This window comes from Hemitrygon akajei, chromosome 5, assembly GCF_048418815.1.
Source record: "Hemitrygon akajei chromosome 5, sHemAka1.3, whole genome shotgun sequence".
Lineage (NCBI taxonomy): Eukaryota > Metazoa > Chordata > Chondrichthyes > Myliobatiformes > Dasyatidae > Hemitrygon > Hemitrygon akajei.
The window spans coordinates 113,420,786-113,435,351 of record NC_133128.1 but is presented as its reverse complement, the minus strand read 5'-3'; the positions used below and the strand labels follow the sequence as shown (position 1 = coordinate 113,435,351).

The 14,566-nt window shown below is 41.9% G+C and overlaps 1 protein-coding gene across 2 annotated transcripts in view; it reads right to left on the bottom strand.

The window, feature by feature from the left end:
- The window catches only part of stk16 (serine/threonine kinase 16), a 47,893-nt gene that overhangs the window by 15,884 nt on the left and 17,443 nt on the right, over positions 1-14,566 (bottom strand). The window contains exons 5-6 of one of the 2 annotated variants that reach the window (XM_073046193.1): positions 11,633-11,753; positions 8,341-8,436 (exon numbers count right to left, since the gene is read on the bottom strand). In XM_073046193.1, the coding sequence (XP_072902294.1) occupies positions 8,341-8,436; positions 11,633-11,753 (217 nt within the window). The remainder of the gene's footprint in view (positions 1-8,340; positions 8,437-11,632; positions 11,754-14,566) is intronic. The other variant, XM_073046194.1, reaches the window with a different exon arrangement.

Below are 14,566 nucleotides of genomic sequence, written 5' to 3'. Positions count from 1 at the left end.
TCCCTCTCAACCCCATTCTCTTGCTTTCTCCTTATAATCTTTGACGTCTTTACTAATCAAGAGCCCATTAGTCTCAGCTTTAACTATACAGTTGTAAGAAAAAATTTGTGAACCCTTTGCAATTACCTGGTTTTCTGCATTAATTGCTCATAAAATGTGGTCTGATCTCATCTAAGTCATCACAATTATAGACAAACGTAATCTGCCTAAATAAAACACAAACAATTGTACTTTTCATGTCTTTATTGAACACATTGTTTAATCATTCAGTCCAGGCTGGAAAAAGTATGTATTTATTAACTGATAGAACCTCCTTTAGCAGCAATAACTTCTACTGAACATTTCCTGTAGCAGCTGATCAGACTTGCACAATGACAAGGAGGAATTTTACACCGTTCCTCCATACTAAACTGTCTCAGTTCATCAATATCTCTGGGATACCTTGCCTGAAGAGCCCTCTTCAGGTCATGTCACAGTATCTCAATTGGGTTAAGGTCTGGACTCTGAATTGGCCATTCCCAAATATGATTTTTCTTCTTTTTAAACCATTCTGTTGTTGATTTACTCTTGTGTTTCTGATCATTGTTTTGTTACGTCATCCAACTTCAATGAAGCTTTAGGTTATGGACAGCTACCCTGACATTCTCTGGTAAAATGTCTTGATACAATTTTGAATTCATTGTTCCCTTAACAATTGCAAGTTGTCCAGGCCCTGGTGCAGCAAAGCAATCCCAGACCATGATGTTCCTTCCACCATGCTTCACAATTGGGAGGAAGTTTTGCTGTTGGTGTGTAATGCCCTTTTCCTCCAAACATAGCAGTGTGCATTTCTGCCAAAAAGTTCGACTTTTGTCTCATCTTTCCACAGAACATTGTCCCTGAAGCATTGTGGAACATCCAGGTGGTCCTTTGCAAACTCGAGACATGCAGCAACTTTTTTCTTTGGAGAGCAGTGATTTCCTCCATGGTGTCCTTCCATGAACACCATTTTTGTTCAGTGCTTTTCTTATTGTGGACACATGAACACAAGTTCTAGAGATTTCTGCAGGTCTTTTGCTGTTACCCTTGGGTTCTTTTTCACTTCTTTCAGTAATGCACGTTGTGCGCTTGATGTGATCTTTGAAGGACACCCACTCCTAGGGAGAGTAGCAACAGACTGAATTTCCTCTATTTGTAGACAATTTCTCTTCTTGTGAACTGATGAAGACTTAGGTCTTTAGAAATGATTTTATAGCCTTTTCCAGCTTGATGCATCTCTATAATTCTTCTTCTAAGGTCCTCTGAAAGTTGTTTTGATTGAGGCATGTGTACATAAACAAATCTTTCTTGAGAAGAGTAAGCTCTGTCAGTAACCTCTACAACCCACACCTCCAATATCATCTCATTGATTGGAACATCTGACTCCAAATAGCTTTGTAGAAGGCATCACCCCAGAGGTGCACATACTTTTCTGAACCTAGACTGATTGTTTAAATGGTGTACTCAATAGTAAGTACTGAGGAAGTTCAATTCTTTGTGTGAAATATTGTGTGTTATTAGTTTAGGCAGATTGTGTTTGTCTATTATTGTGACTTAGATGAAGATCAAATCACATTTTATGAGTAATTAATGCAGAAAACCAGGTAACGCAAAGGTTTCACAAACTTTTTCTTACAACTGTACCTAATGGCCTGGCTTCCACAGCCGTCTGAGGCAATGAATTTCACGGAATCAACACCCTCTAATTAAAAACCCTCTAATTAATAATAAATTCAATAGAATTGGGAAGAGTTAAAAAGAAAAATATTTTATTAATTTGCACAAAACTTTAGAGCTCTAGTTGTATGATCAGGGTTCGACTCCCATCACTACCTGAAAGGAGTTTGTATACTCTCCCTGTAACCACATGAGTTCCCTTTGGCTGCTCTAGTTCCTTACACATTCTAAAGATGTATGGGCTAGGGTTAGTAAGTTGTGGGCATGCTTTGTTGCTGCCGAAGTATGACGACACTCATCAGCTGCCCAGCATAATCCTCGCTGATTTGATTTAATGCATACGATGCATTTTATGGTGTTTTGGTGTACATGTGACAAATAATGCTAATCTCTAATCAGAAGGTGATGGGTTAAGGAATTCACCACCGAAGCACTATTGTGAAGCATCATTTAAAAATCATTTGGGTATTCATTTGAAAAACTGTAATTTACAAAGCTGTGGATCAAGAACCTTCACAGAAAGAATGATATAATTCAAACAGTCCAGTTCTAGAGGACATGCAGGAACAGAGTGAACCAAATTCATTGAAGTACACGTTTTCAAAAATTGCACAGCATGTTGAGAGATTGATTATCAATGGGTTGATGCAATTTACATCAGGCAGGGAGGCACGTGTATCAACATCTGGCAGGGATTATGGGCTCTGTAATTAGAAACCCTTGTGTAGAAAAACAGGGAAATTATCTTGAATGTTTAGGCCACAACTGGAACAATAGTGCCCAATTCTAGTCAACACATAATTAAAGATGTGAAAATAATGGAGTGAGTTTAAAAACATGGCTCCAGGTTTCCACAAATACTATTTAAAACTAATGAGTATTTCTAGCCTTTTCTGATTTTACTCCACAGAATTTAGTTGCAAATTCAAATGAGAGAATTTGGGGCTATTCCTCTATCAGAAGGTTGAAAGGAAATTTGATAAGGATTAGACAGCATAACTAGAAGGAAGAGGTTCTGATTAGTAAGAGTTACAAATTCAAACTGGTGAGTAAAAACACTTATATGGTACTTGGTTTACTATTATCACATGTACCGTGATCTAGTGAAAACTTTGTTCTCCATGCTATCCAGACAGATCATTCCAACCATGAGGCTATCAAGGTAGTACAAAGGGAAAGGCATTAGTAGAATGCAGAATATTTTGTTACAGTTACAGAGAAAGTGCACTGCAGGGAGACAGATAAGGTGCAATGGTGCTAAGATCTGAAATGCCTTCTGTATAAAGGGGAACAATATAGAGTTAATTAGAGCTTTCAAAGGGCTCCAATGTGATGGTCTGAGTGGCATATTTCCCTTTGTTCACTGTGAATAACCATATAACCATATAACAATCACAGCACGGAAACAGGCCATCTCGGCCCTCCTAGTCCGTGCCGAACTCTTAATCTCACCTAGTCCCACCTATCCGCACTCAGCCCATAACCCTCCACTCCTTTCCTGTCCATATACCTATCCAATTTTACCTTAAATGACACAACTGAACTGGCCTCTACTACTTCTACAGGAAGCTCATTCCACACAGCTATCACTCTCTGAGTAAAGAAATACCCCCTCGTGTTTCCCTTAAACTTTTGCCCCCTAACTCTCAAATCATATCCTCTCGTTTGAATCTCCCCAATCTCAATGGAAACAGCCTATTCATGTCAACTCTATCTATCCCTCTCAAAATTTTAAATACCTCGATCTAATCCCCCCCAACCTTCTACGCTCCAATGAATAGAGACCTAACTTGTTCAACCTTTCTCTGTAACTTAAGTGCTGAAACCCAGGTAACATCCTAGTAAATCGTCTCTGCACTCTCTCTAATTTATTGATATCTTTCTTATAATTCGGTGACCAGAACTGTACACAATATTCCAAATTTGGCCTTACCAATGCCTTGTACAATTTTAACATTACATCCCAACTTCTGTACTCAATGCTCTGATTTATAAAGGCCAGCATTCCAAAAGCCTTCTTCACCACCCTATCTACATGAGACTCCACCTTCACGGAACTATGCACTGTTATTCCTAGATCTCTCTGTTCCACTGCATTCCTCAATGCCCTACCATTTACCCTGTATGTTCTATTTGGATTATTCCTGCCAAAATGTAGAACCTCACACTTCTCAGCATTAAACTCCATCTGCCAATGTTCAGCCCATTCTTCTAACCATTTGGAATTGGGATTGGTTTATTATTGTCATGTCACCAAGACACAATGAAAAGTTAGTATTTGTTATGAATGTACCACAGCTCTGAGGGGCCGAAGGGTGTGGGGGTAGCCCCCTCCTTTGTGAGAATCGCAAGATCACTATTGAGTCAATTCAGGAGACACAGGAAATGAGAGAAAGACATGCAGAATCCACAAAAGGGTTAGAATGTGTCCTGGCCTCCGAAAGGCGGACCCATTGATACCGGCTATTGTCTCTTGGAGACGGACTTGTGTATTGCATCCTGGACGATGCAATCAAAGCCCCAGGCAATGAACCAAGGAGGAGGTTGGTGGAGGGATTGCATCATCCCCAACCTGATTGACACCTGAGACCCTGTGAGTCAGGATAAAAAGAGGGTCTGTGGGAACAGCCCCTCAGATGCACCAGAAGAAACGCTAGCGATCCCGTAATAGCGAAAGCCGGTGGAAGGCCACGTGCGTCCGCTTCCATTTGCCTGGAATCGGTGACCTTTGCCACGAAAAAATGGTTTTTAGCTAACAACGGGGAACTCAACTCTCAACGACTCTTGAAGGATTGACATCATAAACAGAATGGGCAAGTTTTAACCCGTCTCTCTCTCTCCAACAATTGCCACACAGGGTCCCCAACAGCGGCAGCCTGTATGAACTGAACGAACTATATATTTCCATCGGACAATTCATTATCCCCTAGACAACGATACAGCTTATTTCTTATTGATTATTATTATACCCGCGCTTTTAGATTTAGTATTGACGACGTATATTATCTGTGTGTTTGCATTGATATTATTTTTGTGTATTTCTATCAATAAATACTGTTAAAAATAGTACCATCAGACTTCAACGGACCTCTCTATCTTTGCTGGTAAGTGACCCAGTTACGGGGTACATAACATATTGCATATTTGTTCATACATGATCAAATCATTACACAGTACACTGAGATAGAACAAGAATAAAGAATAAAGTGTAGCAGTTACAGCGAAAGTGCCTGCAGGTGGACAATAAAGTGCAGCATCATAACAAGGTAGATTGTGAGTCAATAATCTATATTATCATTTAAGTCTTTTGACAGTGGGATAGAAGCAGTCCTTGAGCCTGATGGTATGTGCTTTTGTATCTTCTGTCTGATAGGAGAGGGCAGAAGAGAGTATGTTCAGGCTGGCTGGGATCTTTGATTATGTTGGCTGCTTTACAGATGCAACGAGAAATATAGACAAGAGTTCATGAAGCGGAGGCTGGTTTTAGTGATGTACTGAGCTGTGCCCACAATTCTGCAGTTTCTTGCAGTTATGATGTTGTGGCCCTTACTGAGACTTGGATGGCTTGGGGGCACAAATGGTTACTTCGAGTGCCAGGCTTTAGATGCTCCAGAAAGGACAGGGAGGGAGGCAAAAGAGGTGGGGGTGTGGCACTGTTGATCAGATATAGTGTCACGGCTGCAAAAAAGGAGTAAGTCTTGGAGGGATTGTCTGTGGAGTCTCTGTGGGTGGAAGGTAGGAACAAGAGGGGGTCAATAACTCTACTGGGTGTTTTTTTACAGACCTCCCAATAGCAACAGGGACATTGAGGAGCAGATAGGAAGACAGATACTGGAAAAGTGTAATAATAACAGGGTTGTCGTGGCAGGAGATCTTAATTTCCCAAATATCGATTGGCATGTCCCTAGAGCAAAGGGTTTAGATGGGGTGGAGTTTGTTAGGTGTGTTCAGGAAGGTTTCTAGACACAATATGTAAATAAGCTTACAGGAGAGGCTGTACTTGATCTGGTATTGGGAAGTGAACCTGGTCAGGTGTCAGGTCTCTCAATGGGAGAGCATTTTGGAGATAATGATCACAGTTCTATCTCCTTTACCATACCATTAGAGAGGGATGGGAACAGACACATTTGGAAAGTGTTTAATTGGAGTAAGGGGAAATATGAGGTTATCAGGCAGGAACTTGGAAGCATAAATTGGGAACAGATGTTCTCATGGAAATGTACGGAAGAAATGTGGCAAATGTTCAGGGGATATTTGTGCGGAGTTCTGCATAGGTACGTTCCAATGAGACAGGGAAAAAATGGTAGGGTACAGGAACCGTGGTGTACAAAGGCTGTTGTAAATCTAGTCAAGAAGAACAGCTTATGAAAGGTTCAAAAAACTAGGTAATGATAGAGATCTAGAAGATTTATAAGGCTAGTAGGAAGGAGCTTAAGAATGAAATTAGGAGAACCAGAAGGGGCCATGAGAAGGCCCTGGCAGACAGGATTAAGGAAAACCCCAAGGCATTCTACAAGTGTGTGAAGAGCAAGAAGATAAGATGTGAGAGAATAGGACCAATCAAGTGTGACAGTGAAAAAGTGTGTATGGAACCGGAGGAGATAGCACAGGTACTTAATGAATTGCTTCATTATTCACTACAGAAAACAATCTTGGCGATTGTAAGGATGACTTACAATGGACAGAAAGGCTTGAGCATGTAGATATTAAGGAAGAGGATGTGCAGGAGCTTTTGGAAAGCATCGTTGGATAAGTCGCTGGGACTGGATGGGATGTACCCCAGGCTGCTGTGGGAAGCGAGGGAGGAGATTGCTGAGCCTCTGGCAATGATCTCTGCATCATCAATGGGGACAGTAAAGGTTCCTGAGGATTGGAGGGTTGTGGATGTATTTTCCCTTATTCAAGAAAGGGAGTAGAGATAGCTCAGGAAATTATAGACCAGTGAGTCTTACTTCAGTGGTTGGTAAGTTGATGGAGAAGATCCTGAGAGGCAGGATTTATGAACATTTGGAGAGGCATAATATGATTAGGAATAGTCAGCATGGCTTTGTCAAAGGCAGGTTGTGCCTTACGAGCCTGACTGATTTTTTTGAGGTTGTGACTAAACACATTGTTGAAGGTAGAGCAGTAGATGCAGTGTATATGGATTTTAGCAAGGCATTTGACGAAGTACCCCATGCAAGGTTTATTGAGAAAGCAAGGAGTCATGGGATCCAAGGGCACATTGCTTTGTGGATCCAGAACTGGCTTGCCCACAGAAGGCAAAGAGTGGTTGTAGACGGGTCATATTCTGCATGGAAGTCAGTGACCAGTGAGTGGTGTGCTTCAGGGATCTGTTCTAGGACCACTACTCTTCGTGATTTTTATAAATGACTTGGATGAGGAAGTGGAGGGATGGGTTAGTAAATTACTCATGACACAAAGGTTGTGGGTGTTGTGGATAGTGTGGAGGGCTGTCAGAGGTTACAGTGGGACACTGATAGGATGCAAAACTGGGCTGAGAAGTGGCAGATGGAGTTCAACCCAGATAAGTGTGAGGTGGTTCAGTTTGGTAGGTCAAATATGATGGCAAAATATAGTATTAATGGTAGGACTCTTGGCAGTGTGGAGGATCGGAGGGATCTTGGGGTCCGAGTCCATAGGACATTCAAAGCTGCTGTGCAGGTTGACTGTATGGTTAAGAAAGCATACGGTGCATTGGCCTTCATCAATTGTGGGGTTGAGTTAGGAGCTGAGAGGTAATGTTGCAGCTATATAGGACCCTAGTCAGACCTCACTTGGAGGACTGTGCTCAGTTCTAGTCGCCTCACTACAGGAAGGATGTGGAAGCCATAGAAAGGGTGCAGAGGAGATTTACAAGGATGTTGCCTGGATTGGCGAGCATGCCTTATGAGAATAGATTGTGTGAACTCGGCCTTTTCTCCTTGGAGCGACGGAGAGAGGTGAGAGGTGACCTGATAGAGGTGTACAAGATGATGAGAGACATTGATCATGCGGGTAGTCAGAGGCTTTTTCCCAGGGCTGAAATGGCTAGCACAAGAGGGCACAGTCTTAAGGTGCTTGGAAGTAGGTACAGAGCAGATGTCGGGGTAAGTCATTATTGTTGTTTTTTTTTAATGCAGAGAGTGGTGAGTGCATGGAATGGGCTGCCGGCAATGGTAGTGGAGGCGGATATAATAGGGTTTTTTAACAGACTCCTGGATAGGTACATGGAGCTTAGAAAAATAGAGGGCTATGGGTAACCCTAGGTAATTTTTAAGGTAAGGACATGTTCAGCACAGCTTTGTGGGCTGAAGGGCCTGTATTGTGCTGTACGTTTTCTATGTTTCTATGTGCAGAGCAGTTGCCATACCAAGCTCTTATTCATCCAGTTAGAATGGTGCATTGATAAAACTGTTGAGAGTTGATAGGGACGTGACATTTATTTTTTTAGCCTCTTGAGAAAGTAGAGGCATTGGTGAGCATCGCTGACATAACTAGAACCATTTTACTTAGGGCTAGGACCCCATGCCATTAAATTGCTGTAAGACTGTTTCAGATCACTCTGGTACAGAGATAGCCCAAACACGATAGGTTGCTGCGAATGGTTCTAACTACATTTACAACCAAAAGTGTTCAATGTAAAATGGCAATTTTTATACATACCCATATGTCCGTGCGTTCATCTATGATGCAGTGACTTTCCACAGTGAAGAGCTCAGGGGCTCGGTATGATATGGTACATCGCTGTGCTGCCCAGTCCTGCAACAGGACAACTAAATGTCAACACGGTGATGTATCAGATAGCATACATAGAAGAAAAAAAAAATCAATGTCATGTGGTGCTTAAGCCCCAATCCTCTATCTTGCCCTATCACATATTCTATATTCAATCTTTCTCCCTTTATACATCTCTGCTGCCCACCACAATGTTGGAGAGCGGTCTGCGTTCATAACACTTGAATAAACAAATATTTTACCTTGATTTCCCTTTGCATTTGTGTCAAAGGCACAAATTGATGTTAATGGCCCTAATTTTGGTCTCAGAAACACAGTGAAGTCCCAGTCCCTGAATCTGTTCAGTCAAATCCATTTGTAATAGACTGAGCATTTGATGTCTCTGGGCCCTGTGCTCTATGTAGAGTTCAGAAGGATGGTTGGGAGGGAGAGGGTGGATCTCATTAAGCCTACCAGACACTAAAAGGCATTGTTAGAGTAGGTTTAGAGGGGATGTTTCTTATATAAGGGAAGTCTGGGATCTAAGGGCACTGCAACAGAATAAAAGGACATTTGTTTAGAATAAGAGGAATTTCTTTAGCCAGAGGTTGGTGAATCTGTGGAATCTGTTGTCACAAACAGCTCTGGAGGCCGAGTCATTGGGTGCACTGTGAGGCAGAGATTGATAGGTTTTTGATTGGCAAAGGGGTTAAGGGTTACAGGAGGAAAACAAGAGAATGAGGTTGAAAAAGATATCAGTCATGAATGAGCAGTGGAGCAGACTCCACGGGGTGATTCATTTTGGAAGATCTAATTTGAAGACTGAATACAGGGTTAATGGCAGTGTGCAGAATTTTAGGGTCCATGTCCACAGATCCTTCAAAGTCGATGTGAAAGTTGAGAAGGTATATGGTATGCTGGCATTCAGAAGTTGGAGAATTGATTTCAAGAGCCACGAGGTAATGTTACAGCTCTATAAAATGCTGCGTAGACCACATTTGGAATATTGCATTCAATTCTGGTCACTTCATTATAGAAAGATGTGGAAACTTTAGAGAGGGTACCAAGGAGATTTATGAGAATATGGGGAATTTATGGGAGAGTATATATTCTGAGGAAAGATTGAGTGAGCCAGGGCTTTTCTCTTTGCACGAAGGAAGGTGACAGGTGACTTGATAGAGATGTACAAGATGATAAAAGACATAGACAGGAACACACACAAAATGCTGGTGGAATGCAGCAGGCCAGGCAGCATCTATAGGAAGAAGCAGTGTCGATGAAGGGTCCTGACGAAGGGTCTCGGCCTGAAACGTCGACAGTGCTTCTTCCTATAGATGTCGCCTGGCCTACTGTGTTCCACCAGCATCTTGTGTTTTTTGTGTGTGTTGCTTGAATATCCAGCATCTGCAGATTTTCTTGTGTTTGCGAACAGATATAGATAGATACTTTTTCCCAGGGTGGAAATGGCTAATACAAGGGGGTATTAATTATAAAGTGAGTGAAGGGAAGTATGGGGGGGATGACAAAGATAAGTTCTTTACACAGACAGTGGTGGGCATGTGAAGCATGCTGCCAGGGATACTAGTCAAGGCAGATATATTAGGGACATTTAACAGACTCTTAGATAGGCACATGGATGAAAGGAAAATGGAGGGCTATGTGGGAGGTACGGGTTAGATTGATCTTGGAATAGGTTAACAGGTTGGCACAACGCTGTTGGGTGTAGGACCTGTACTGTCCTATGTTCTATATCCAACAAGTTTTGATTCAATTATTCATCCACTGTAGGTGATGGAAATGCTTTTTATGTTAATACGTGAAGTGACTCACCACAGTGTAATCTTTGTATTCTCCAGACTCCTGGCATTGGAAGAGGAGACCCGCAGCAGCTTCAGCCACTGTTTGATGGTGACACAAGTCATTCCTTATAACATGCTCTGCCAATACTAGTTCTACAGCTTTTTTAAAAAAATTGTTCTGCATAAAAGTATGCAGACATAGTCAAAACACTCAGTTGTTATCAGACCAAACTCAGAATGAGGAAGGAGTGTGATCCAAGTGCTTCTAACTGTGGACTTCACTCACCTTCACTTGTCCCATCACTGAAACCAATGGACTGACTTTCAAGAACTCTTCATCTCATATTCTCAATATTCATTGCTTATTTATTATTATTATTTATTTTGTTTTGTATTTGTATGGTTTGTTGTGTTCTGCACTCTGGTTGAGCATCCAAGTTGGGTGGTCTTTCACTGATTCTGTTATGGTTATTATGAGTATGTCCATGAGAAAATTAATTACAGGGTTGTATCTGGCAATAATAAATAGACTTTGAACTTTGAATGATTGTTGGTGCTAGACAGGGTTGTCTGAGTACCTCAGAAACTGCCAATCTCCTGGGATTTTCACATGCAACAGTCTCTAGAGTTTACAGAGAATGGTGAGAAAAACAAAACAAAAAAACAGCCAGTGAATGCCAGTTCTGTGGGCGAAAACGCCTTGTTTATGAAAGAGGTCAGAGGAAAATGGCCAGTTCAAGCTGACGGGTATGTGACAGTAACTCAAACAACCACTTGTTAACCAACAGTGGTGTGCCGAAGAGCATCAGTGAACGCACAACACGTCAGACCTTGAAGTGGATGGGCTACACAGCAGAAAACCACAAAGATAAACTCAGCGGCCGCTTTATTACCATAGGCGCACAATATTGTAGTGGTTATCGCATCGCTTTTACAGAGTTTGGAGTTCAACTCTGGCATCATCTGTAAGAAATTTGCACTTCCACCCTGTGACTGTGGGTTTCTTCTGGGTGTCTGGCTTCCTCCCACAGTCCAAAGATGTACCGGTTAGAAGGTTAATCGGTCATTGTAAATTGTCCTACGATTAGTGTTAAATAAGTGGTTTGCTGGGCAGCGCGGCTCGTTGGGCTAGAATGGCCTGTTCCGCATTGTATCTCTAAAAAAAAATATTAGGTACAAGTGGTACCTGGTAAAGTGGCCACTGAGTGTAAATATTTCAAAAAGGATATGGGAAAGGACTGAGAGTTGGAACTAATTAATAAGCTCTTTCAGAGAATCAGAACAGACATAATGGGACAGCTGGTCTCCTCTGATTATGATTATAACTGCTAACTAATTAAGATTAGATTATACAATAAATTGAAAATTAACAATTATCCTGTGATGGGAACTAAAGTTTTATATATATAAAAAAATCAGTTTTCAACAGACTTTCTTTTTACCTGGATTGTCATAGCTTCTCGTGACCCTTTGACCTCAATCCTAGCCTTTGTCATCGAGCCCAGGTCCATAAGTACGGGCTGCTGATAGTCATCTAGAAGAACATTTGTGGGCTTCAAGTCCCTGAGATGGCATAAATCATGAAAATCATTTATAAGTTCATTTGCAATGTCAGGATCTCTCACATTACAATCTGTTAAGTACAGTACTTCTGAAATTTCCTGTCACAAACAAGAGAAAATCTGCAAATGCTGGAAATCCAAGCAACACACACAAAACGGTGGAAGAATTCAGCAGGCCAGGCAGCATCTATGGAAAAAGTATAGTTGATGTTTCAGGCCAAGACCCTTCATCAGGACTGGAGAAAAAAAGATGAGGAGTCAGAATAAGAAGGTGGGTGGAGGGAGAAAGAAACACAAGGTGATAGGTGAAACTGGGAAGGGGGCAGGGGAAAAGTAAAAAAAAAAGGGAAGTTGATTGGTGAAAGAGATACAGGGCTGGAGAAGAGGGAAGTGATGGGCAGGTAAAGAGATAAGGTGAGAGAGGGAAAAGGGAATGGTGAATGGAGGGGGAGGCATTACAATAAGTTTAAGAAATCGATGTTTATGCCATCTGGTTGAAGGCTACCCAGATGGAATATATGGTGTTATTCCTCCAACCTGAGTGTGGCCTCAATGATTTCAAAATTTCCTGGCCTGTGCATCTTATTTTCATCATGGATGTCCAGTCCCTATACACCTCTATCCTCCATCAGGATGGCCTCAAAGCTCTCTGCTTCTTTCTGGACACCAGACCCAACCAGTTCCCCTCCACCACCACTCTCCCCCATCTGGCGGAACTTGTCCTCTCTCTCAATAATTTCTCCTTTGGCTCATCCTACTTCCTTCAAACAAAAGGTGCAGCTATGCCTGCCTTTTTGTCAGCTACGTGGAACAGTCGATGTTCCAAGCCTACACTGCTGTCACTCCCCAACTCTTCCTAAGCTACATCAACGACTGCATCGATGCTGCTTCCTGCACCTCTGCGGAGCTCATTGACTTCATCAACTTTGCATCCAACTTCCACCCTGCCGTCAATTGTACATGTCACAAACAAGAGAAAATCTGTAGGTGCTGGAAATCCAAGCAACACACACAAAATGCTGGAGGAACTCAGCAGGCCAGGCAGCATCTAGGAAAAGAGTACAGTTGACATTTCGGCTCGAAATGTCAACAGTATTCTTTTCCTACTATATGTTGTCTGGCCTGCTGAGCTTCTCCAACATTTGGTGTGTGTTGCTCAAATTTACCTGGTCCATCTCTGACACCTCCCTCCCCTTTCTCGATCTCTCTGTCTCTATCTCTGCAGATAGCTTATCCACTGATGTCTATTATAAACACACTGACTCACAGCTACCCGGAATATACGTATTCTCACCCTGTTACTTGTAAAAATGACATCACCTTCTCTCAGTTCCTCCGTCTCCACCGCATCTGCTCTCAGGATGATGCTTTTCGTTCTAGAACGAATGAGATGTCCTCCTTCTTCAAAGAAAGATGCTACCTTTCCTCCCCCATCAATGTTGCCCTGAACTGCATCTCTCCCATTTCATGCTCATCTGCCTTCATCCCATCCTCCCACCATCCCACCTGGGATAGGGTTCCTCTTGTCCTCCCCTACCAGCCTCCGCATCCAGCACATAATTCTCCGTAATTTCCGCCACCTCCAACAGGATCCCACCACCAAGCACATCTTTCCCTCCCCCTCAACTTTCTGCTTTCCATAGAGATTGCTCCCTATACAACTCCCTTGTCCATTTGTCCCTCCCCACTGATCTCCCTCCTGGCACTTATCCTTACAAGCAAGTGCTACACCTGCCTCTACATCTCCTCTCCCTTTTCTTTCTTCCATGGCCTTCTGTCCTCTCCTATCAGATTCCCCTTTCTCCAGCTCTGTATCCCCTTCACCTATCAACTTCCCAGCTCTTTACTTCACCTTGTTTCACCTTGTGTATCTTCTTCCTCTTACCCTTCATCTTCTTACTCTGACTCCTCTTTTTTTTCTCCAGATCGAAACGTCAACCATACTCTTTTCCATGGATGCTGCATTGCCTGTTGAGTTTTTCCAGCATTTTGTATATGTTGTTTTTTCCTGTAATGTCTTTACTGTTAGGACATGGAACAGTACAGCAAAAGGCACTTTGGACCACAATGTTGTGCCAAAATAATTAAATGCCTAACTACACTAATCCCTTCTGTCTACACAATGTCCCTATTCTTCCATTCTCTGCACATTCATGTGCCTATCTAAGAGCCTCCTTAATGCCTCCATCATATTTGCATGCACCACCCCCCAGCACATTCCAGGCACTCACCACTGCTGTAATTAATTTGCATGTGGCTGTCTCCCATAAACAGAAATAGAATTACTTTCTTAAAAAAAGACAAGGTTGATTGAGTGATTAAGATCATCCAGGGAACTAAGGAGAACTCTCTTCCTCCTCCTTTTCAATATAACGCCTTTGGTTTTTTACATACAGTGTCTTGTAAAATTATTCAGCCCCCAACCCTATGCTCACATAAATGAGTATTACAACCAGGGATTTTTATCAATTTAACTGAGAATTTTTATTTGTGAATCACATGCTCCTAAAGCATGAAAAACTAAAAATTCAAAAACTGAATAAAGGCATTCATCAGTTTAAAGGCATTCATCCTCCTTTGCTCAGTACTTAGTTGATTCATCTCTTGCAGCTATTGCAGGCAGTAGTCTTTTTGGATAAGTCTCTATTAGTTTTGCAGAATGTAATGGAGCAAGATTTGCCCATTCCTCTTTGCAAAATTGCTCAAATTGTGCCAGGTTAGTTGGGAAGTTAGTTAGTTTGGTTTTTAATTTTTAGCAAATTGTTGACAGGTTTTGAAATTTTTCTTTTGATTTAGCATGATGCACAAAGTTTT